General features: G+C 46.0%; 1 protein-coding gene across 1 annotated transcript in view; it reads left to right on the top strand.

The window, feature by feature from the left end:
• Positions 1-24,795, top strand: part of LOC130133426 (sodium-driven chloride bicarbonate exchanger-like) — a 30,890-nt gene that overhangs the window by 439 nt on the left and 5,656 nt on the right. Inside the window, exons 2-14 of the mRNA XM_056302007.1 lie at positions 2,452-2,540; positions 7,970-8,127; positions 9,938-10,025; positions 13,365-13,511; positions 13,685-13,788; positions 19,505-19,679; positions 19,817-19,950; positions 20,728-20,973; positions 21,149-21,254; positions 21,656-21,817; positions 22,804-22,917; positions 23,153-23,314; positions 23,452-23,703. Coding sequence (XP_056157982.1) covers positions 2,452-2,540; positions 7,970-8,127; positions 9,938-10,025; positions 13,365-13,511; positions 13,685-13,788; positions 19,505-19,679; positions 19,817-19,950; positions 20,728-20,973; positions 21,149-21,254; positions 21,656-21,817; positions 22,804-22,917; positions 23,153-23,314; positions 23,452-23,703 — 1,937 coding nt within the window. The remainder of the gene's footprint in view (positions 1-2,451; positions 2,541-7,969; positions 8,128-9,937; positions 10,026-13,364; positions 13,512-13,684; positions 13,789-19,504; positions 19,680-19,816; positions 19,951-20,727; positions 20,974-21,148; positions 21,255-21,655; positions 21,818-22,803; positions 22,918-23,152; positions 23,315-23,451; positions 23,704-24,795) is intronic.

Raw genomic sequence — 24,795 nt, 5'->3', positions numbered from 1 at the left:
ATTCCACTGCTTACAGACATGGGGATCACCGGTTCGAATCCCCGTATTCCCTCCGGCTTGGTCGGACGTCCCTACAGACACAATTGGCCGTGTCTTCAGGTGGGAAGCCGGATGTGGGTATGTGTCCTGGTCGCTGCACTAGCGCCTCCTCTGGTTGGTCAGGGTGCCTGTTTGGGGGAGAGGGGGAACTGGGGGAAATAGCGTGATCCTCCCACATGCTACGTCCCCCTGGTGAAACTCCTCACTGTCAGGTGAAAAGAAGCGGCTGGTGACTCCTCATGTATGGGAGGAGGCATGTGGTAGTCTGCAGCCCTCCTGGATCATCAGAGGGGGAGGAGCAGAGACCGGGACGGCTCGGGAGAGTGGGGTAATTGGCCGGATACACCTGGGGAGAAAAAAGTGGGGGGGCGGGGTGTCAATCAATCAATGACTTTTATTTAAAGTGCAGACTCGCCTTGCAGCATGGTCCCGATACACTTTACAGTTAAAATGAATCCATAGGACGAAACAGACAGCAAGCAAATACAGTTAAAATTAAAAATAAAACAACCAAATTAAGACCATCGGTTTGAAAGGGGTGTTAAGGTGCTGGACCTGACGAGATTCGAGGGTAGGCTGTAATGAAGGGAATAAAGGTGGGTTTTCAGTTTTGATTTGGAGATTCCAACTGAACGTGCTGCTTTAATGTGGAATGGGAGGCTGCTCCACAGGGTGAGGGTTCGATTCCAGGTGGCACGGACAAGGAAGGGTCACGGTGGAAAACCCTCTGGAGCCCTCTGGAGCCCTCTGAGCCCTCTGGAGCCCTCTGGAGCCCTCTGGAGCCCTCTGAGCTGGCCTTCAGAGGGCTCCAGAGGGCGTGCCGGTGCAAATGGTGTCATTAGCTCAGATAGGTAAGGTGGTGCAAGTCCGTGATGGTGTGTGTGTGTGTGTCTGTGTGTGTGTGTCTGTGTGTGTGTGTCTGTGTGTGTGTGTCTGTGTGTGTGTGTGTGTGTGTGTGTGTGTGTGTGTGTGTGTGCGTGCTGTTTTCACATGCTGTATAATCCCACAGCATTTCACATTAAGATACCGACGCTTTACTTTTTATTTCCCCGGGTCAGTGTGTGAGTCTCTCTTCTGCTGACCGCCGTGTTGGATTTAGTTTTGTCTGGTGGGTATGTTCACATTTACTTTTAGTGAGTGTGCAAATGTGATTATACTGCACATTTGTGTATGTGTGCACATATATGCTTGTGTGTGTGTGTGTGGCAGGTGATCCGTCTGTCGGTTCTGCCATTATAGAATCCCTATGGGGCCAATTCATGGCAGCTGGGTCTGAAGAGTGACTACCAGGTGCACCACACATCCCTTACCAGTTATGCTGCGTCCAGGGTCTGCCCATCCCCCCACCCCCCCCACCCCCCCCCCCAACACACACACACACCCCTTTCACACAGCCCAGTCAGTTGTAATTCAGACCCTGGACAACATAGAGGAACCAGGCTACGTTTAAAGTATGTTAATACGCTTTTGTGGTGGGCAATTCCATAGTATGAAGATCTACTGTACCGGAAAACACAATTAAATCGTTAATCGCGACAATTAATCGTCGACGAAGCTTTCATGATCGTGACAACCCTAGTGTGGGCCCTGTGTGGCGGCCTGGCGGCCTGTCCAGGGTGTCTCCCCGCCTGCCGCCCAGTGACTGCTGGGATAGGCTCCAGCATCCCCGCCGCCCTGAGAGCAGGATAAGCGGTTGGGATAATGGATGGATGGATGGAAGATCTACTGTCATTGTGGTACAGAATAAATGCTGGAAATATTCAAATTTTGCATGTAGATATTCATTGGTACTAGATGGCATCCAGCGCTTTACCTGTGCCCCCGTCCACAGGGTCAGTGGCTGTGTCAGGAAGGGCATCCGGCGCACCATTCTGCCAGACCATTATGCAGATTGACAAGACCGCCATCGGTGCTGTGCCCTCACAGGGTACCGATGGAAACTGTCGAATCTGCTGCGGTGACCCCTGGGAAACAGGGAACAGGCCAAAAGAAGAAGAAGTTATTCATGAGTACTAGAATTGAGAATTGCTTCTTACATTTCATAGTGAACACGTTTGATTGGCTCTAACGTCAGCAGGATTTCCACATAAGGCAGAGCACGAAGAACACAAAGTATACTTGATTGTTTGGAGACAACAGCATACAGCAATGCCGAGCATCCCTATGGGCAAAGTTACATCCAGAATGGCAACCCATCTCCTCCATGATCTCTCGGCTACCTTCACACTTTTTGTTCCCTTTAGCAATCTGCGCTGAGTGGTTCTCACAGCGTTCTGTGAGAACGACAAGAGACTACCGATCACAGCTGAATTCAAGAGCTGTGAACACAGTGCTGGCATCTTGAGTTCAGAGTTGGAGCTTGGGAGGAGTTCAAACTGACCCGTCTCTGTCTCCTGTGTGTACACTGTCCAGGTCAGCTCTTGTCTTCCCAGTCTCAGCTAGCAGGACCAGATGGGAAAGGGGACATCAGTAGAGAGAACAGTGTTGTGGACTTCAGCAAGGTACAGTACACACTCTGCATAGCAGCCTGCTTACACGTCCTGCCAAATGAGAATTTTAATGTAGGGCTGTTTAGAAAAAAACAGTGGACATCAAGCATCTTAAATGTGATTCTATCGTTTGGAGCGGCGGTTTCCAAACTTTTGGGCGGCACGGCGGCCCAGTGGTCAGCCCTGTTGCCTCACAGCGTGAAGGGCCTGGGTTTGAACCCCGGGCCGTCCCAGGTCCTTTCTGTGGGGAGTTTGCATGTTCTCCCCGTGTCTGTGTGGGTTTCCTCCGGGTGCTCCGGTGTCCTCCCACCAACAAAAAGACATGCATGTTAGGGTTAATACTCCTGCCTGTGCCCCTGAGCAAGGCAGTGGAAAGAACTGGAGTTGGTCCCCGGGTGCTGCAGCTGCCCACTGCTCCTGTACAGTAGGATGGGTTAAATGTAGAGAACACGTTTCATTGTAAGAATACAATGTTGAATAAAGTGGCTTTCTTTCATTCATTTCATTCATTTTTCATGCCATGACCCATCTGTAGAGACAGAACAAATAAAATAGGTGAAATCTCATGATCTCACCTCACCATCAGCCGCTTCTCCGGGGTGGGGTCGCGGTGGCAGCAAGCTATGCAGGACGCTCCAGATGTCCCTCTCCCCAGCAACGCCCTCCAGCTCCTCCTGGGGGATCCCAAGGTGTTCCCAGGCCAGATTGGACATGTAGTCCCTCCAGAGAGTTCTGGGTCTACCCCGGGGTCTCCTCCCACTTGGACGTGTCCAGGAAACCTCCAAAGGAAGGCACCCTAATCAGATGCCTGAACCACCTCAACTGGCTCCTTTCGATGCGAAGGAGCAGCGGTTCTACTCCCAGCTCCCTCCGGATGTCTGAGCTCCTCACCCTATCTCTAAGGCTGAGCCCAGACACCCTACGGAGGAAACTCATTTCATTTGCTTGTATCCATGATCTCACCCTTTCAGTCACTACCCAAAGCTCATGACCATAGGCGAGGGCTGGAACCAAGACTGACTGGTAAATTGAGAGCTTTGCCTTCTGGCTCAGCTCCCTCTTCACCACAATTGTCCGGTGCAACGTCCGCATTACTGCTGATGCTGCACCAATCCACCTGTCAATCTCCCGCTCCACCCTACCCTCACTGGTGAACAAGACCCCGAGACACTTGAACTCCTCCACTTGAGGCAACAACCCATCCCCAACCCGGAAGGAGCAATCCACCATTTTCCAGTAGAGAACCATGGCCTCAGACCTGGAGGTGCTGACTCTCATCCCGGCCATTTCACACTCAGCTGCAAACCGCCCCAGTGTGCGCTGGAGGTCACGTTCTGATGAAGCCAACAAAACCACATCATCTGCAAAGAGCAGAGATGCAAGTCTGAAAAATCTCATTACCTGTCATAAATTCAGAATGAGATAATTAACGAGACAAATAACAATCCTCTCTGTATTGTTCATCAACGCAGTATTCCCCCTTTTCAGTCATCCCTCATGGCCTACCAGTGATCAAATGAAACAGTCATCATGTCAACATTACACGTTATGTTAGTAATAATTTAGAATACAATTAAATCTTTGCATTGTTTGCATTGACGTGGAAAGTATGAAAATAAACTTTTTCTTTTCTTGCTTTTTGAATTTAAATTCTGTCTTCAAACAAAGAGTTTATTGTGGCTATCCCATGGCCCACTTGACCCCCGCTGAGACCCACTTGTGGGTCATGCACCATAGTTTGCAACCACTGGTTAAGAACACTCACATTAGAAAAAAATGTGAACAGAATGTCATGTATTTCTATGTCTGGGCTTGTGAACAATAAGTCCTGGCTACATTTTTTTTTTAATGGAAAATTCCTCTATTAGTGGATTAGGATTAGAACCTACTAAGTATAATAAAACAGTGATGGCATCCAGCCCTCGCCGGCCGCCATTAACATCGAAGACGACCACATGTAAAATCCTTGCTGTAACCTTTTACATATAACCATAACCTTTTGTATATATTCCGCAAACTGGACAAACTTTACTTTTTCAAAATGTTTAATTTCCTGCTCTGATCACTTAACCATCTGTAAGGCATATAATGCCCTCAGTGCTGCATGCAGATACGGAATGGAAACCAGGTACTTGAAAAGGAGATTACTACAGATTATTCAGTTCATTTCAGACGGTCTCATATCATCCATAGCTTTCTTTCCCCAACCAAATGCAAGTAACATTCTGCAACTATTCACACATGAAGAGGTACTTTGAAACCCATGTTTATCGCTTGGACTGTTTTGATGGGAGTTGCCTTCCACAAATACTGGTCCAAGTAGTTTACCAACGTATCCTATCTGGACCCATTGTAACGCTAAGACTGTCTGGTGCACGTTTAGCTCTAATATTTGATGCAGTGTGTGGTATCAAGACAGTGAAGTGCAGAATACAGGTATGCCAGGGTCCGTTCTTCAGGAATTGTCTACCTGCATGTGCATTTTGGGCTCACACATACAAAAATGCACATTAATAATAATAATAATAATAATAATGTAATGACCACAGATGACTAGACTTGCTAGCTCTTGGCTAACGGGTCTGGCTCTTTAGTCGACTGGTTAGCGTGGTCGTGCGGGCGACCCGGGTTCGCTTCCCAGCTGCCCCCTGAATTCGCTACAGCAACAACAACAACAACAACAACAACAACAACAACAACAACAATAATAATAAAATGCGGAAGCGGGGCAGGCTAAGCTATCTGCCGGGTGGTGTGTCGAGGGTGTCTGTCAGGGACAGCTAGCACTGGATCGGCTGAGGGAGCCTGGTCTGCTGCATCCGGGGGGCCCAACCCAGATAGCAGACACATTTGGGCCTAATCTGGGGCACTTTTGGTACTTACGGCTCAGTTACGGCACTAGCAACGGTTGTGGAATGTAATGAACCGGGCTTGACTTGGGTTACAACACATACTATGTGGGCCACATGTGGCCCAAGTGTGGCTGAGTTGAGGCAGCCGCATTCACCCTGAGTCCATGCCATCATTCAAGGCCAAATGTGGGCCATAAGATGACTGCAGATGTGGGCCATATTTGGGCCAAAGATTCTTTGCTATCTGGGAAGGACCACAGCCCCTGCCCGGAGCTCAGCCTGAACAGGAAACAGCGAGGGCGGTCTGACAGGACGCAGAAGCGGGGCAGGCTAAGCTAACTGCTAGCCCACACAGACCGGCGGTTCCGACAGTCCTCCTGGCTGGCGCTCGTTCCTTTGGACAGTAATTTTTTTTGTTTAGTTTGGATATGTGTGCTCTTGTGTTTCTTGTCTGGATATGTGTGCTCTTGTGGTTCTTGTTTGGATATGTGTGCTCTTGTGTTTCTTGTCTGGATATGTGTGCTCTTGTGGTTCTTGTTTGGATATGTGTGCTCTTGTATTTATTGTCTGGATATGTGTGCTCTTGTATTTCTTGTCTGGATATGTGTGCTCTTGTGGTTCTTGTCTGGATATGTGTGCTCTTGTATTTCTTGTCTGGATATGTGTGCTCTTGTGGTTCTTGTCTGGATGTGTGCTCTTGTGTTTCTTGTCTGGATATGTGTGCTCTTGTATTTCTTGTCTGGATATGTGTGCTCTTGTGGTTCTTGTTTGGATATGTGTGCTCTTGTGGTTCTTGTCTGGATATGTGTGCTCTTGTGGTTCTTGTTTGGATATGTGTGCTCTTGTGTTTCTTGTTTGGATATGTGTGCTCTTGTATTTCCTGTTTGGATATGTGTGCTCTTGTATTTCTTGTCTGGATATGTGTGTTCTTGTGGTTCTTGTCTGGATATGTGTGCTCTTGTATTTCTTGTCTGGATATGTGTGCTCTTGTGGTTCTTGTCTGGATATGTGTGCTCTTGTGGTTCTTGTCTGGATATGTGTGCTCTTGTATTTCTTGTTTGGATATGTGTGCTCTTGTGGTTCTTGTTTGGATATGTGTGCTCTTGTATTTCTTGTCTGGATATGTGTGCTCTTGTGGTTCCTGTCTGGACATGTGTGCTCTTGTGGTTCTTGTCTGGATATGTGTGCTCTTGTGTTTCTTGTTTGGATATGTGTGCTCTTGTATTTCTTGTCTGGACATGTGTGCTCTTGTGTTTCTTGTCTGGATATGTGTGCTCTTGTGTTTCTTGTCTGGATATGTGTGCTCTTGTGGTTCTTGTCTGGATATGTGTGCTCTTGTGGTTCTTGTCTGGATATGTGTGCTCTTGTATTTCTTGTCTGGATATGTGTGCTCTTGTGGTTCTTGTCTGGATATGTGTGCTCTTGTATTTCTTGTCTGGATATGTGTGCTCTTGTGGTTCTTGTCTGGATATGTGTGCTCTAGTGGTTCTTGTTTGGATATGTGTGCTCTTGTGGTTCTTGTCTGGATATGTGTGCTCCTGTGGTTCTTGTTTGGATATGTGTGCTCTTGTGGTTCTTGTTTGGATATGTGTGCTCTTGTATTTCTTGTCTGGATATGTGTGCTCTTGTGGTTCTTGTTTGGATATGTGTGCTCTTGTATTTCTTGTCTGGATATGTGTGCTCTTGTGGTTCTTGTCTGGATATGTGTGCTCTTGTGGTTCTTGTTTGGATATGTGTGCTCTTGTGGTTCTTGTTTGGATATGTGTGCTCTTGTGGTTCTTGTTTGGATATGTGTGCTCTTGTGGTTCTTGTTTGGATATGTGTGCTCTTGTGGTTCTTGTTTGGATATGTGTGCTCTTGTGGTTCTTGTCTGGATATGTGTGCTCTTGTGGTTCTTGTTTGGATATGTGTGCTCTTGTGGTTCTTGTTTGGATATGTGTGCTCTTGTGGTTCTTGTTTGGATATGTGTGCTCTTGTGGTTCTTGTTTGGATACGTGTGCTCTTGTGGTTCTTGTCTGGATATGTGTGCTCTTGTGGTTCTTGTTTGGATATGTGTGCTCTTGTGGTTCTTGTTTGGATATGTGTGCTCTTGTGGTTCTTGTCTGGATATGTGTGCTCTTGTGGTTTTTGGATATGTGTTTTTGTCGTTGTGTTGCACGGCTGTGGGCTTGGGGAAATGATATATGACAAACAAAGTGCTGCTGATTCCTGATACAAGGCAAATGAATGGCACCATATCCTTTAGGATGTGTATGTAACAATCGTACCGGGTATTAACGTCCTAATAATCTCTTGTAATATTTCATAAAAACGCATCTGTGCAGTTGTGATTGAAGTGATGACGGACAGAGTCTGGATTTCCTGAACTAATTTTAGCACAAACCCAACCAAATGGTTATATCAGAGATGTAATGTAAGGATCAACAGCCAGTATGCTCACATATTTATAGACGTACTTTGAACATTAATTTTTCCCCTTTTTCAGCTCATCCTCTTGGTCCAAGCTGCTTAGACTTTAACCTATGGGTGAAAGGGCGTTTAAGCCTTTTATACGATATTCTAAACATTTTGCATTGTGTCCTTTTTCAGATAGATCTTCATTTCATGAAGAAGATCCCAGCAGGGGCAGAGACGTGCAACGTGTTGGTGGGAGAGCTGGAGTTTCTCAACAAGCCGGTGGTGGCGTTTGTTCGCGTCTCCCCAGCGATCCTGCTCAGCGGGCTGGCTGAAGTCCCCATCGCCACGAGGTCCTTGCAGAGCTACTGCTACTTACACCAAACCCACTCAAGCTGACACACACACACACACACACACACACACACACACACACACACACACACACACACACACACACACACACACACACACACACACACACACTCTGTTACGGACTAGTCGGGTCTAGGGGTTAAGGGTTAAGCCTGCAATACTAGCCCTAACCTTCAGTGTGTAGAAAAGATGAAAAATTAGGGAAGAAACAGAAAGGAGGACTGGTTTCCAAGACTCCAGAAATAGCAGGGAGGTGGGCTAGCTTACCAAGGTAGCAGGCCAGCAGTTAGCAGGTCCCTCCGACAAGGCCTCGGCCAGATGGGTCTCAGCTCCCGTAAGCGGCGGACTGCGTCTTGGTAGGTTAGTTCAGTTTCGGTCTGGTGGTGTTGAGCTGCAAAGGTGTGGACTTGTAGAGTCCTGGACGTGGCGTATCCTGAGGCGTATGTATACAAACTGCTGCCATTAACTAACTCCAGGGGGCGCACCCGCACCTCACAGTGACGTCCGCTTATAAACACTGCTCAACCACGCCGCCAATCACTTCTCAATGAAAACCAGTCCAAGTATGTAAGAAAAGGAGGAAGGGCAAATATAGCCCCCATCACTTCTAACACACACACACACACACACACACACACACACACACACACACACACACACACACACACACATACTATACTTTGACTGACTCCTTCACTCGTTCCTGTCATTCGACATGGTATCAGAACTACAACTGGAGCGAGGGCCCAGGTCCTGCAGGTTAAGTCAAGTCAGTTTTATTTTTATAGCCCAACATCACTGCTCGAATGACTATGAGGCGGCACGATGGCACAGTGGTTAGCGCAGTCACCTCACAGCAGGAAGGTCCTGGGTTCGAGCCCCGGGGTGGTCCAACCTTGGGGGTGGTCCTCTGCGTGGAGTTTGCATGTTCTCCCCGTGTCTGCGTGGGTCTCCTCCGGGTGCTCCGGGTGTGTGTGTGATGGCCTGGCGGCCTGTCCAGGGTGTCTCCCCGCCTGCCGCCCAATGACTGCTGGGATAGGCTGCAGCATCCCTGCCACCCTGAGAGCAGGATAAACAGTCTGGATAATGGATGGATGGACAGGCGTCATGGGGCTTTACAGCAACACAACATCCTGTCCGTAGACCCTCGCATCAGATAAGGAACAACTCCCTAAAAAAAATCCCTTTAACAGGGAGAAAAGCTAGGGAGAAAGCTCAGGGAGAGCAACAGAGGAGGATCTCTCTCCCAAGATGGACAACGTGCAATGGATGTTGTGTTTACACAATTTACACAATGCACCATTGAAAGAGGATAACAGAATTATAACGGACTTATAAAATATATGAAGAATATGATGAGGAGGATGCCAAGCAGTGTCCAAACGCCACCGGAACAGCCCAGGACCCCAGCCACCTGACCACCATCACCATGTCAAAAAAAAAGACATTAGTCACTCATCTTAGGGAGAGAAGGATACAACGTTAAAACAGGATAACACAATTATATGGATTTACAAGATATCTAAAAAGAAAGTGTGATGAGGAGGATGCCAAGCAGTGTCCAGGAGGTGACCGCCATCACCATGGAGACCTGGGAGGAGGACAGACTACACGTGCACACAAGGGAGACTCACATCACACCATTCACACACTGAAGAAGAGAAAGGAGAAGAAGACATCATTCAGCGGTCCTGTCTTTTTTAGACAGGTCCTTTCTTTTTTAGACAGGTCCTTTCTTTTTGTCCAGGACAACCTGCTGTTTATTGCCTTTTTTATTTTTACCTTTAGGTTTCTGTTCATCCTCTTGGGGCCTCTGGGAAAAGGGCCTCAGTATCACGAGATTGGCAGGTCCATGGCAACACTTATGACAGATGAGGTAAGAATCACCAACACAAATGTTGTGACTTGGTTAACATGCTGGGGTTATACTTATTTATGTGCTCGTGTGTATATGTATGTAAGTATGACTATTTGTCTGTGTGTGTGTGTTTGTGTGTGTGTGTGTGGGCGGCATGGTGGTGCAGTGGTTAGCGAGATTGCCTCTCAGCAAAGAAGGTTCGAGCCCCAGGGTAGTCCAACCTTGGGGGTCGTCCCGGGTCGTCCTCTGTGTGGAGTTTGCATGTTCTCCCCGTGTCTGTGTGGGTTTCCTCCGGGGGCTCCGGATTCCTCCCACAGTCCAAAGACCTGGAGGTCAGGGGACTCGGCCGTACTAAATTCTCCCTAGTGTTGAATGTGTGTGTGTGTGTGTGTGTGTGTGTGTGTGTGTGTGTGTGTGTGTGTGTGTGTGTGTGTGTGTGTATTCTGTGATGGCCTGGCGGCCTGTCCAGGGTGTCTCCCCGCCAGCCACCCAATGACCGCTGGGACAGGCTCCAGCATCCCCGCCACCCTGAGAGCAGGATAAGCGGTTTGGATGATGGATGGATGTCCGTGTGTGTGTGTGTGTGTCTGTGTATCTCTGCGTCTGTCTCTTCACTAATGTGTTTAAAATCATTTTAAATGTCAGACAAATGCCATATTTGGATGCCGCACACTTCGCTGGGTCCAGGCAGCTTGCATCATTTCACAGTCCAGCAGATGGCATCAAATTCCTGAAGTGATGAGGCGCCTCGCAGCATCGAGCACAGCTCAAGGCTGTCATGGCTCTCTCGGGGACTAGTCGGGCCGTGTTTCCCTGTTTCCAGGGGGGTTCAGACCGGCGTCCCGTCCTCTCTAAGGAACATGTTATGGGTTCAGCCCGGGGGGGGGGCTTCATTCGGTCCGAACTAATTTGATGACATGAACCATTTAACTTAATTATCTAAAACAGTGTTTCTCAACCGGGGGTCCGCGGACCCCTAGTGGTCCGTGGTGTAATTGCAAGGGGTCCGTGAAAATAAAATATCTTTAAAAAAAAGATCCTATGACATTTATAGAAATAGGATTATTTTACTCAAATGTGACCGAGACCTTTATCTACCTAAACTATAAAGGGTAACAGGACTTTTTTCTCTAATTACATCTGTTTCACAAGTGTAATTTATTGTATTTTAATCAGAGATCTCGCTCCCGTTTGCATTGTTAAAAGTTACTGCATAAAAATTCTGTTGTTACATATATCTGAAAGTTACTGAATACATATTCTGTTTTGTTAACTATATCTGAAAGTTACTGAATACATATTCTGTTTTGTTACATATATCTGAAAGTTACTGAATACATATTCTGTTTTGTTACATATATCTGAAAGTTACTGAATACATATTCTGTTTAGTTACATATATCTGAAAGTTACTGAATACATATTCTGTTTTGTTACATATATCTGAAAGTTACTGAATACATATTCTGTTTTGTTACATATATCTGAAAGTTACTGAATACATATTCTGTTTTGTTACATATATCTGAAAGTTACTGAATACATATTCTGTTTTGTTACATATATCTGAAAGTTACTGCATAAGAATTCTGTTTTGTTAACTATATCTAAGTTACAACTGAAAGCTCTTATTTTTGCCCCAAAGAGTGAATAAATGCTATAATGCAATTTAAAATGCAGTTTCTACTGTTTCTATCAAATTGCAACCCCCCTCCCCCAAGATCAGGTGGAGGGGTCCTCAGGGTAGATCAAAAACACGCAGGGGGTCCAGGACCCCAAAAAGGTTGAGAACCACTGGTCTAGAGGATGTGTTGTATCTAGTTGTGTAGTTCGTGGGTAAAGCCACGCCACACTAGTACCGTCAGGACGTCGACATGACGTGCTAAAAAGTGGACGTATTGTGTTGGTCCCCCCAAACCTGGGCTTGTAAAACACGTGTGAACGTGTTGGTCCGACTGACACGGTACCGAACCGCATGCCTGGAAGTGGGACTAACGCACCCAGATGACGCGGTTGGACACATGTTACGCTTCGATCGGGCCCCGAACTGGCCGGGGCGTTCTGCGCATGCTCCGTAGTTCCCGCGGCGGCGGTGTTTCACCCGGAAGTGGAACGGCGTAGTTACCAACATGGCGAGTGCTGGAGCGAGAACCAGGCCTTTCTGGACAGACGAGGAGACAAAGTTGACGTTGTGTCAGCTGAAGGAGCTGAATATCCGGAAGGACAACGCGGAATGGCCAACTATTAAGAAGGTGGCGGACAGGTTGGACGAAGCGGGATTTAGAAGAACCCCCGAGCGAACCCGTCTTCAGTGGAACCACCTCAAACAGGCCTGCTAACTTTTGGGATTTTTCTCCCCGATCGTACCCGGCCAAATACCCGACTCTTACCCGGCCAACTACCCGACTCTTACCCGCATCCGGCTTCCCGCGACCAGCTGTGTCTGCAGAAACGCCCCACCAACCCGGAGGTGACGCGGGGATTCGAACCGGCGATCCCCGTGTTGGTAGCAATAGCCCGCCACACCACCCGGACGCCCCTACAGGCTCGCTAACTCGTTTGTCATGTGACGCAGTAGGTCAACCAGAAGAAGGTCCAATAGCCACCAGCTGAAAGAGGGCATATCGCCACCTACCGTACCGGGGTCGGACACACCCCGTCAATGACTCGATGCTCCCCCGGTTCTTGTGTACTGGTTACTGCTCGACAGTAGTCCAGCAACATGGTCTGGTCGAGCTGGAACCGGAGCTCCACTTCACTGTGCAGACTGTTGTGTCGGGGTATCGTTCGCTATCCCCTCATCCGAGTCCGTTAATGTGAAGAAGAGACAGTCGAGACGTTTCTGGAGACAACTCCGCAGTTTATTATTGTGACAGATATCTGGAGACACAAACAGCCAATCCTCCCTATGTGTCTGTCTTTCTTTGTGTGTGAGATTCTTTATATGCTAAACCTCCCTTGTTCGTGCGTCACACACGGCCTTGAGCTTTCTTCCCGACTTGTTTTACTTCTCTACACTATCCCTTCTGTCTGCATAACCCCCCTCTCTGTTAGCTATCCCCCTTTTGGCTGGGGAGGGTTCATCCTGTGTTGACATGTCGTGTCTACCTCGAGGGTCTCTCTGTTCCAGACTTCTTATCTCCTCTCGCTGGCCTTGGCTACACAAGCATTCCTATCTACATGTAGCAAGTAATATAATTCACATCATGACATTTAGTTACCCCACCATCGTTTAATATATATGGTTTATGGTTCCAATAATATTTTAAGTATTACAGTTGCAAAATGTGAAAAGGTGTCAGAATATCTCCGGTCTTTCCATCGATTACCGTTGGGACAACTTTCCACCATTTCCAGGTTTTCCATGATGTTGCTTACAAAGCTAAAGACCGTAATGATCTGATTGCTGGAATTGATGAGTTCCTTGATCAAGTGACCGTCCTACCCCCGGGGGAATGGGACCCATCTATACGGATAGAGCCACCGAAAAACGTACCTTCTCAGGTGTGTTGGCTCTTTCTTTCTCTCTGCTTCTATATCTTTTGTTTTTAATCTCAGATTAAATGGATCACTCAGTAGTTTTTCTAAATCTATGTAATTGACCTGATTGCATTCTAACCAACACGAAAAAGGATAAAAGGAAGATCTATAACTGTTTTGCATTATTTGTTGAACAGGAAAAGAGGAAGACAAACGCTGTCGTACCCAACGGGTTAGCAGACGGAGGAGAGGATGAGGAGCATGGAGGCCATGGAGGTCCAGAACTGCAACGAACTGGAAGGTGAGCGGAGCTGAGAAGAGTGCAATGTTGGGGCAGCATAGCGGTCTATTCCGTTGCCTACCAACACAAGGATCGCCAGTTCGAATCCCCGTGTTACCTCCGGCTAGGTCGGACGTCCCTACAGACACAATTGGCCGTGTCTGCGGGTGGGAAGCCGGATGTGGGTATGTGTTCTGGTCGCTGCATTAGCGCCTCCTCTGGTCGATCGGGGCGCTGTTCAGGGGAGAGGGGGAATGGGGGGAATAGCGTGATCCTCTCACGTGCTACGTCTCCCTGGTGAAACTCCTCACTGTCAGGTGAAAAGAAGCAGCTGGCGACTCCACATGTATGGGAGGAGCCATGTGGTAGTCTGCATCCCTCCCCAGATCAGCAGAGGGGGTGGAGCAGTGACCGGGACAGCTCAGAAGAGTGGGGTAATTGGCCGGATACAATTAGGGAGAAATAGGAGGGAAATCCCACCAAAAAAAAAAGAGTGCAACATTGTGGAGTAAGGTAAATAATATATGTAATGACCACGGATGACAAGACTCGCTAGCCCTCGGCTAACGGGTCGGACACTTTAGTCGTCTGGTTAGTGCAGTGGGCAACCCGGGTTTGCATCCTGGCTCCGGCGGATTCCCGGCTGCCCCTGAATTCGCTACATAGGTGTCAGAAGTGGGATGGTGAGTCCGCGAGACCATCGGAAGTGTGTGCGCCCAGAGGCGTGACCCAGATAGCAAAATTGCTGTGGCCCGGACCCGTCCCATGCCCGACACTTCATCCGGCCCGTATACCGCGTGGAATGATGGCACTTGGACAGCCTGCTCCTGTTTTCCAGATCTGGGCCAGAACCAAGCCGTATTAATGCCACATGTGCCACATATTTGCCAAAGCGACTTTGAGTGTTAGAAAAGCCCTATATAAGATGGATTTATTATTATTACTATTATCATTATTATTTTTTTTGTGATGTTTGGGCCATATTCACCATTTACCCCACGGGCCACTGCAGGGTTACATCCAGATTACATGTTGCCGAGAGCACCACATTTTTGCCCAAAAAAGGCCCACACTTGATTTGGCATATTTGGGCCATATTTGCTACTATACATGTGGGCCACTTCAGACTCACATCCATTTTGTCAGGGCCAGAAGAAGGCCATCAGTGCCGCATCATTACCTGAAGTGGCCCACATCTGGATGCTATCTGGGGAGGGAGCTATGCTGAAGCACAGGGACGTGCTTCCCGAAGGAGAGGGGTAGAGTAACGATCACAGATGAATAGACTCGCTAGCCCTTGGCTGATGGGTTGGACCCTTTAGTTGACTGGTTAGCACAGTCGCCCTTGATGCAGGCCACCCGGGTTCGTGTCCCGGCTGCGGCGGATTTCCGGCTGCCCCCTGAATTCGCTACATATACATAGGGAAGACACTGTTATGGAGTTGCCATTACTTCAGTATATTGTACATAGAGACTAATTCTTTTTCAAATTTTATTGGGATTTGCAAAAAAATACGCCTGTGTCATCAGAGCATTCACAAATAGTAAAAAGTACACATTCCCTTTACAAAGACAGACCACAAAAAAGTGACAATTGACCCATTGCTAAACACCACAACAACCCACATAAACCAAGAAAACAAACAAACAACACAACTATAAACAAACAACAAAAAGAAGAAAAATACCCCCATCAGTCAACCAACAATAAACCGTGTTAATAGTAGGCACCAATAGTCAGTGCAGCAGCACATCACCCACGTCACAACAAACTCAATATTAATACCCATCTAAACCACAAGAGCTGCCTCAATCAGGGATAAATTGGAAATTCATTTTCTGAACAAATTGAAAGAGGGGACCCCATATTTTTCCAAATTTATTGGAGGAGCCACTTAATGAAAATCTGATTTTTTCCAATCTAAGAAGATAGAGGATGTCTCTTATCCAGTGGGTTTAAGAGGGAGCTACAGTTGATGTCTACCTGGTCAAGATTAATCTTCTAGCCAGTAGGGTGACAAAAGCCAAAACAGCTTTTTTTTAATTTAGAGTGGGAAGGCGATGGGGTGGAGACCCCAAACAAAGCACCAAGAGCATTTGGTTCTCTTTTTCCCCCCCACTTATCTCTGACAGGGTATTGAACATTTCTGTCCAGTAATTTTGTAGCAATGGGCAAAGCCAAAACATGTGTATGAGGTTTGCAGGGGATTGCTGACACCTATCACAGGCTGGTGATACACTATCATAGACCTCAGCCAACCGAGCCTTAGTGTAGTAAGTACGGTGTACAACTTTACACTGAATAAGACCGTGTCTTGCACAAATAGATGATCCATGTACACGTTCTAAAATCTCCACCCAAACTTCCTCTGGTATTACCCCCCCCCCCCCAGATCTTCCTCCCAAAGGGTCTTTATAGAGTATAATGACTGGACGTAAAAGATTAATTTGGTTGTATATATATGAAATTGAGCCTTTCAGGGTTGGGACTGGTGTCAGAAAACCATCTAGAGTGGAATCATTAGGTAGGTTTGGAAACATGGGGAACGTGTTACGGGCAAAGCTACGGACCTGTAAATACCTGAAAAAATGTTGCCTTGGAAGTGAAAATCTGTCTGAAAGTTGCTGATAGGTTGCAAAAACCTTATCAATATACAAGCTTTTAAAAGTGTTGATACCAAGATTTTACCAAAGAGATGCATTTTTACAGTATGTTTATTACACCACAGCAAGAAGGCAGCTGGCCACTATATACCTTCATTATTGTATTGATATTATTTAGAACATGATAGTTATTTACTCTAGAGTGTTATTTACTCTAGAGTCCCCAGGTCGGTGGGAACCAGTTGAGCAATGAGCAATAAGTTTTATTTTGTGTTATAATATATTATATCAATTTCTTTACTATTATGTCATATTTGCACAAAAAAAAGTACCATCGTAGCAGATGCTGCACTTAAATGTTTCTGGATAGACACAGTCAGTCATACCTTCCACTTAAGGGATGCTTTTGTGAGCTTAAAATCATTTACTGGATAAAAATGTTTTGTTCCAAGCTGCTTCCTTGGTGTTTTCTCACAAACGACTCTGATGCTGTGATGAAGCCGTGTTGCGCAACTTTATTCAGCGTCAGTCAATATCTAGCCACTACTACTGCTACTGCTACCACTTTCGGCTGCTCCCGTTAGGGGGTGCCACAGCGGATAATCCGTTTCCATCTCTTCCTGTCCTCTGCATCTTCCTCTGTCACACCAGCCACCTGCATGTCCTCCCTCACCACATCCATAAACCTCCTGTTTGGCCTTCCTCTTTTCCTCTACCCTGGCAGCTCCATATTCAGCATCCTTCCCCCAATACACCCAGCATCTCTCCTCCACACATGTCCACACCATCTCAATTTCACTCTCTTGCTTTGTCTCCAAACCTTCCAACCTGAGCTGTCCCTCTAATATACTCGTTCCTAATCCTGTCCTTCATCACTCCCAATGAAAATCTTATCATCTTCATCTCTGTCACCTCCAGCTCCACCTCCTGTCTTTTCATCAGTGCCACTGTCTCCAAACCATATAACATAGCTGGTCTCACTACCATCTTGTAAACCTTCCCTTTAACTCTTGCTGGTACCCTTCTGTCACAAATCACTCCTGACACTCTTCTCCACCCACTCCACCCTGCCTGCATTCTCTTCTTCACCTCTCTTCTGCACTCCCTGTTACTTTGGGCAGTTGACCCCAAGTATTTAAGCTCATACGCCTTCTTCACCTTCACGTTCTTCAGCATCTAGCTACTAATGTTGCAGAATGCACCAGTAATAAGAACGGCACTGGCTGGCTATTTGTGGTTCAACTTTCTCTACTTCAGCCTCAGTGATAGTTGGAGTGATAAAATGGTTACCATAGCAACCCACCTCAGCGAGCTCCATCCTGCTAAGTCTTACTCAACAGTTGGATATATCTTGCAGACTGCAATGGAGGATAAAATTGGTCATAAAAACTGCAACAGAAATCGTTCAAAAGTCATTGAGAATGTAAACAAGCTGAAACCTTTTATGACTTTAAGTTAACACAAGATGAGATCAGGTAAGGTACACATTTATTCATCCTTGAGGAAAAAACAATTATTCACAGCAGCCATGAGAGGGTGAACAGTTAGAGAAAGGGAACAAAGAGAAAATAGATAAGAATGAAATATTCTCCACAAACAAAATACAGTATATACAATGCAACATGAGCAGAAAGTATAAATATATGTGTAAAGTGTATGGACAAATTTTGCAAAGCATACAGTACATACCAATAATGTGACAGACTGTACAGTATGCAAGAGTAACATGCAAAAAGAATAAATATATGGGCAAAAAATATGGACAATATGGACAAATATGCCCATTTACAGTGTAAACAGATAACACATAATGTACACTATGTAATGTGCGGTATATAACAGTAATGAGTTAACATGCAGTGTATACCAGTATTGCAAACATAATGCACAGGATGTGGCAGTAATATGAATGTACGAAGTTGCACTTGAGAGTGTATGCATTTGGTGGGATTATTGTGTGTCTGTGTATGATTGTGCGGGGGTCAGTGAGGTAGTATTGCGCCGCTAAAAAGAGGCTGGTAAAGCGCAGTGCACTTTAGGTATATAATTCCTCAGCTTTCTGCTTTGTGTAAAGCCTTCAGTTTACAGCCTATTCATAATACCATCTCAGAACTATGGCAAAGTATACTGTATAACCAATAACATGTTTTGCCACTTCCGGTGTGATGACGGTGCGAATTCACGGTTGCGGCGGCCTCACTCGGTACCGACCATGCAGTCCTTTGTCCACGACTGCGTGCCCCTTTCCCACTACATGGTACCGGCTCAACTCGACTCGCCCTTTCTTCGTTTTCTATTACTGGAAAGTACCGGCATTTTGGTAACTGGACCACTTTTCTGGTACCAGCTTTGTCGAGGTTCCAAAAAAATTGGAGCGGGTACCAAAATCAATGCAGACCTCCAATTGGTCAGAGAAACGCGTCATTGCATCATCAATGAACGCATGGGACATCACCCGGCATTTTTAAATACCGAAGCGGAGATAAGTTAACAGTATATTTTGAAATTGAAAACCAGGCGTCGCTATGACGACCAACTAAACTGAGGGGATACTGTTACGGTCATGGAAAATGACACAGAAGCGAGTCGAGTCGAGCTGAGCCGGTACCATTTGTCTTCGTTTGATGGCTGGGAGAGCTGGCGCTGGATCAGCTGGGAGAGCTTGGTCTGCTGCATCTAGTGGGCCCAGGGACCACGGCCCTGCCCGGAGCGGCGCCCGAAGAGGAAACACCGGGGGCAGTCTGACAGGACGCGGAAGTGGTGGGCTAAGCTAACTGCTTGCCCATGCAGACCGGCAGTTCCAACAGTCATCCTGGCTGGCGCTCGTTCTCCTGGACAGTGATTTTATTTTATTTTTTTAGTTTGGATATATGTGTTAGTTTGGATATATGTGTTAGTTTGGATATATGTGTTCTTGTAGTTCTTGTAGTTTTTGGATGTTTTTTGTCTTTGTGTTGCACTGCTGTGGGTTGAGGGAAATTATGTTTCATTTCATTTCATGTGCGCAAGTACATAAAATGAAATGAAATGAGAAAGTGTGTCTGCTTTCTGATTCATTTACCGGTATGGAAATGACAACAGTTGTTACGATGGCATGAGCGTGATTATAAAACTCTGTATTTTATGTTTGCAGGTTATTTGGCGGTCTCATCCTTGATATCAAGCGCAAAGCACCTCACTATCTGTCTGACTATACGGATGCATTTAGTTTGCAATGCCTAGCCTCCTTTCTGTTCCTGTACTGCGCCTGCATGTCTCCGGTCATCACTTTTGGAGGATTACTGGGGGAGGCAACCGAGGGACGAATAGTAAGGCTGCGGCGCTGTCCCAAACACTCACTGTGCTCACAGCCAACTTCCAATACAGTGATAACCCTGGTTTTCAGGTAAACATTTTTAAGGCAACTTGTAATTATTGACACTCCCTATCTCCTCTCCCTGTCCAGAGTGCAATTGAGTCACTGTTTGGGGCTTCGATGACAGGGATCGCTTATTCGCTGTTCGCTGGGCAGCCCCTCACCATCCTCGGCAGCACAGGGCCCGTGCTTGTCTTTGAGAAGATATTGTTCAAATTCTGCAAGTACGTGCATGTTTTTCAGTATCCCACTCTGTACATTTCTCAATCACAATGTTTATTAATCATTTCATTGAATCATTATGGTAAATGACATACAGCTCATTCAAACCCCTGTGCATATGTTGTGTGTATGCAGTTCATTTCATCTGTATGTTTAGCATTGGTCATAATCTGTTTTTCACATTCAGATTCAGACAACTTTATTTATCCCAGAAGGGCAATTTAGTTTTTACAATCTACCCAGACCATACACAAACTCACAGACAAGTGGCAATCATCATTATGTCAGAGACAATAGACAGCTCGGTACATGGGCAAGAGATGCACACTGTCACCCTCATGTGGCCCTGCATGCAGACTCACACGAGCTGTAGGCCAAGGGCAAAAATTCATAGAAGTTAAAAGAATAGAATAAATAAATGAAGCATTCTTAGATGCATTGCACGTTACATTCCCCCACTACAGTTAGTGAACGTACAGGCCCACAAGCCATGCGATTAGATTGTCTGAATGTTATTGGCCTGCTGTGGGGCAAATTCAGTGGAAACCAGTGGATCATCTCTCTCAGCATCCGGCTCAATTCTAACCATTTAATGTTCTGATTAAGTTGACAAAAAAAAAAAAAGACCAATACATTACTTTGTGATAATGGCAGTCTCCCAATCCCCACTGCATTAAACATATCTACCTGAAATTAAACAATCCATAGATGTCATAATTTAATATGGCTATGATCCCCTGTGATCTTTATCTTTTATTTTCTCTTACGTCACCACACAGGGAGTATGGATTGTCCTATCTCTCCCTGAGAACATGCATTGGTCTCTGGACGGCCTTCCTTTGTATTTTGCTGGTGGCCACAGATGCCAGTTCCCTGGTCTGTTACATCACACGTTTTACAGAGGAGGCCTTCGCCTCGCTCATCTGCATCATCTTCATCTATGAAGCCCTGGAGAAGCTCATGCACCTGGGAGAGCACTACCCCTTCAACAAGAACAACAACCTGGACAAGCTGTCCCTGTACTCGTATGTGGATGCTCACACAGAAATTAGGACAATTTAGAGATGCATTTGCTCAGCTAGATTTTAGTGTGGTAATTGGGAACTAATAATTAAGTGCTAAATGCATTTCTTGGAAGGTAAATCCCTGACAGATGAGGGATGTTTTTTTCATGACACAGATGTCTGTGTGCCCCTACAGATGTTCATGTGTTGAGCCTCCTGACCCCAGCAATGTCACACTGAGGTTTTGGGAGATCAACAATGTCACTGCTACTGAAATCTACTGGGAGGCGTTAGAGGTCAAGGTATTGCACAGATTACTTTTGATTTAAAAAAAAAAAGGAAAGGAAAGAATTTGTTTGTCACGGAGGATTTATTTCTTCACACAGAATAGGCAGAAGTTTTTCGCTTAAACAAAGACAGACAGAAAAAAAGCACATTTAGGTTGTTCCCCTTAAAGTGGCATGCTCTTCCAGATGGAGTAGGCCCAAGGGAGGAGATTAAGGACATGTGGGCTGGATTATATTGGATTACTCATGCCAAATCACCATAAAAGCCTATTTTTTTGTACTCAGTTAAGTTTTTTTTTTGTAGACGGGGATGCTCTTAAACCGTCTGCTAACCTAAAGGCCGCTGGCAGTGGTGTAATACTAATCCCACTGTCAGTTAGGTGGACCTAATCCTGCCCCTCCATATCTCGTTACAGGACTGCATTGAGAAGCGGGGGGAGTTTGTGGGCAGCGCCTGTGGCCCTCACGGACCCTACGTCCCTGACGTTCTCTTCTGGTGTGTGGTGCTCTTCTTTTCTACTGTCCTCATGTCCGCATTCCTCAAGGATTTCAAGTTCAGCACTTACTTTCCCACAAAGGTATTGCATCGCGTCGTATGTGTTATGACCCCCATGTACTTGTATTATGATCCCTTTGCATGATGTGCCATCGTACGACGATGTAGTCTGGGCTCAAGTTGTAAATGTAGTGCAGCAGTGCACTCCAGTGGTCTTATGTCAGTACTGTATGTTTATTGGAGGATGGAATTTCTTTTCTTTGTAATGCTTCCCAGATAGCCAAGGCTCAGCGTTTTCGGTTTTTGTCTTTCAAAGCCATCCAGCATGCCGAATTTCGCAACAAGAGGACACTGTTACATAACCTCATGCAAAAAGGAACAACTTTTGGATCCACGGAAAGATAAAATACGGGTGAAAAATTTCGGTATTTTTCAGTGAAAATTGGTAAAAACCAAAAACGCTGAGCCTTGCAGATAGCATCCGGATGTGGGCCACATGCAGGGCCAGAAGAAGGCCACTGATGGCCTTCTTCTGGCCCTGACAAAATGGATGTGAGCCTGAAGTGGCCCACATGTATAATAGCAAATATGACCCAAATATGCCAAATCAGATGTGGGCCTTTTTTGGCAAATATGCGGTGCTCTTGGCAACATATAATCTGGATGTGACCCTGAAGTGGCCCGTGTGGTAAATGGTGAATATGGCCCAAATATCACAAAACAAATATGGGCCACCTTTGGCAAATATGTGGCATTGCTATGGCTTGGTTCTGACCCAGATCTGACAAACAGGAGTGGACCGCCCAAGTGCCATCGTTCCACGTAGTGTGTGGGCTGGATGAAGTGTCAGGTGTGGGACGGGTCCGGACCACAGCAATTTTGCTATCTGGGATGTGTGTCAGTAGCCTGACATTTCCAGATCAATTTGCAAATGCATCTGTCAGAGAAAATAAAACATGAGCTTGCAGATTTGTCTGGTTGCCAGGCTAGTGCGTCAGCATTTGACGTTCATCATCATGATGTTGACAATCTCGAGGACGTTTATAATCGTTGCATCGTGTCTCCCAGGTAAGGTCTATCATCAGTGACTTTGCTGTCTTCATCACCATCTTCACCATGGTCGCGATAGACTATGCCCTGGGAGTCCCTTCTCCAAAACTTCAGGTTCCCAGTGTGTTTAAGGTGGGTTGGGTTGTAAAATGAGTAACTGCACAAATAATTGTCAGACTCAATCAAATCTAAACTGGCTCTGGATGAATTATGAAGTGAAGAGTCGAGGGCATATCACACACACTGCCGAGTAAAATGTAAATTTTATCTGAAAGCTGTGTGTACTTAATGTTCCTCTGTATTTTGCCAATTAAATCTCAAAATCACGTTCACACACAAAAAAAACAACCAAATCATGCATTCACAGCCCACCAGAGATGATCGTGGTTGGTTCATCAACCCACTGGGCCCAAACCCCTGGTGGACGGCAGTTATATCGGTCATCCCAGCTCTGCTTTGCACCATCCTTATCTTCATGGACCAACAGATCACCGCTGTAATCATCAACAGGAAGGAGCACAAGCTCAAGGTATTTCAGTCAGACTTGGTATCCAGTATAAGCTGAACCAAAAGCGACTCGTAGAGCAACAGATGAGGCAAATTTTGCACTGCTGCAAAATATCGCCAATTTTAACTTGAATTTTTCTTTGGTGTTTCCTCATTCAGAAAGGCTGTGGGTACCACCTGGATCTGTTCATGGTTGGGTTGATGCTTGGCCTGTGCTCTGTGATGGGGCTGCCCTGGTTCGTGGCAGCCACCGTCCTCTCCATCTCCCACGTCAACAGCCTGAAGCTGGAGTCTGAGTGCTCGGCCCCCGGCGAGCAGCCCAAGTTCCTCGGCATCAGAGAGCAACGCTTCACCGGCCTCATGATCTTCACTCTCATGGGCTCCTCTGTCTTCATGACCTCTGTTCTCAAGGTCACACACACACACACACATTCAGTATTTGTTTGGTTTTTCCTCGTCAATTCTTGGACGGTTAGCCTCCCTCATCCATATTGGCAAACAGATGGGTGGAACGTGGCATATAGTGCAATTATATGATGCTAAAATTTAGTATTTTTCAATTTTTCATGCAAGTGTCACCTTTTGTACTCAGGTGGAGTTTTTATCGAAAATTTTTATTACAGTAGGTCATTAATACTGTGAAGTCATAGACCGTTTCTACTGATAATAAAATAATACTGACAATAAATAATAATTAATGCTGGTATAATAATGAATAATACTGATAATAAATAATAATACTGATATAACAATGAATAATACTGATAAATGATTAGTAAAACTGTTAAACTCAAAAAAATGAAATGTTGGATTGATTTAAATGTTATGGATGAATAATTAATAGCTTATACTTATATATATTATATTGCTTATCTACTACTACTACTACTTTCGGCTGCTCCCGTTAGGGGTCGCCACAGCGGATCATCCGTTTCCATTTCTTCCTGTCTTCTGCGTCTTCCTCTGTCACACCAGCCACCTGCATGTCTTCCCTCACCACATCCATAAACCTCCTCTTTGGCCTTCCTCTTCTCCTCTTCCCTGGCAGCTCCATATTCAGCATCCTTCTCCCAATATACTCAGCATCTCTCCTCCACACATGTCCAAGCCATCTCAATCTTGCCTCTCTTGCTTTGTCTCCAAACCGTCCAACCTGAGCGGTCCCTCTAATATAATCGTTCCTAATCCTGTCCTTCTTCGTTACTCCCAGTGAAAATCTTAGCATCTTCATCTCTGCCACCTCCAGCTCCGCCTCCTGTCTTTTCGTCAGTGCCAATGTCTCCAAACCATATAACATAGCTGGTCTCACAACCATCTTGTAAACTTTCCCTTTAACTCTTGCTGGTACCCTTCTGTCGCAAATCACTCCTGACACTCTTCTCCACCCACTCCAACCTGCCTGCACTCTCTTTTTCACCTCTCTACTGCACTCCCCGTTACTTTGGACAGTTGACCCCAAGTATTTAAACTCAGATGTCTTTGTCACCTCCACTCCTTGCATCC

This window comes from Lampris incognitus, unplaced genomic scaffold (assembly GCF_029633865.1).
Source record: "Lampris incognitus isolate fLamInc1 unplaced genomic scaffold, fLamInc1.hap2 scaffold_317, whole genome shotgun sequence".
In the NCBI taxonomy this organism is placed as follows: Eukaryota; Metazoa; Chordata; class Actinopteri; order Lampriformes; family Lampridae; genus Lampris; species Lampris incognitus.
This window is presented reverse-complemented; position numbering and strand designations above follow the sequence as displayed.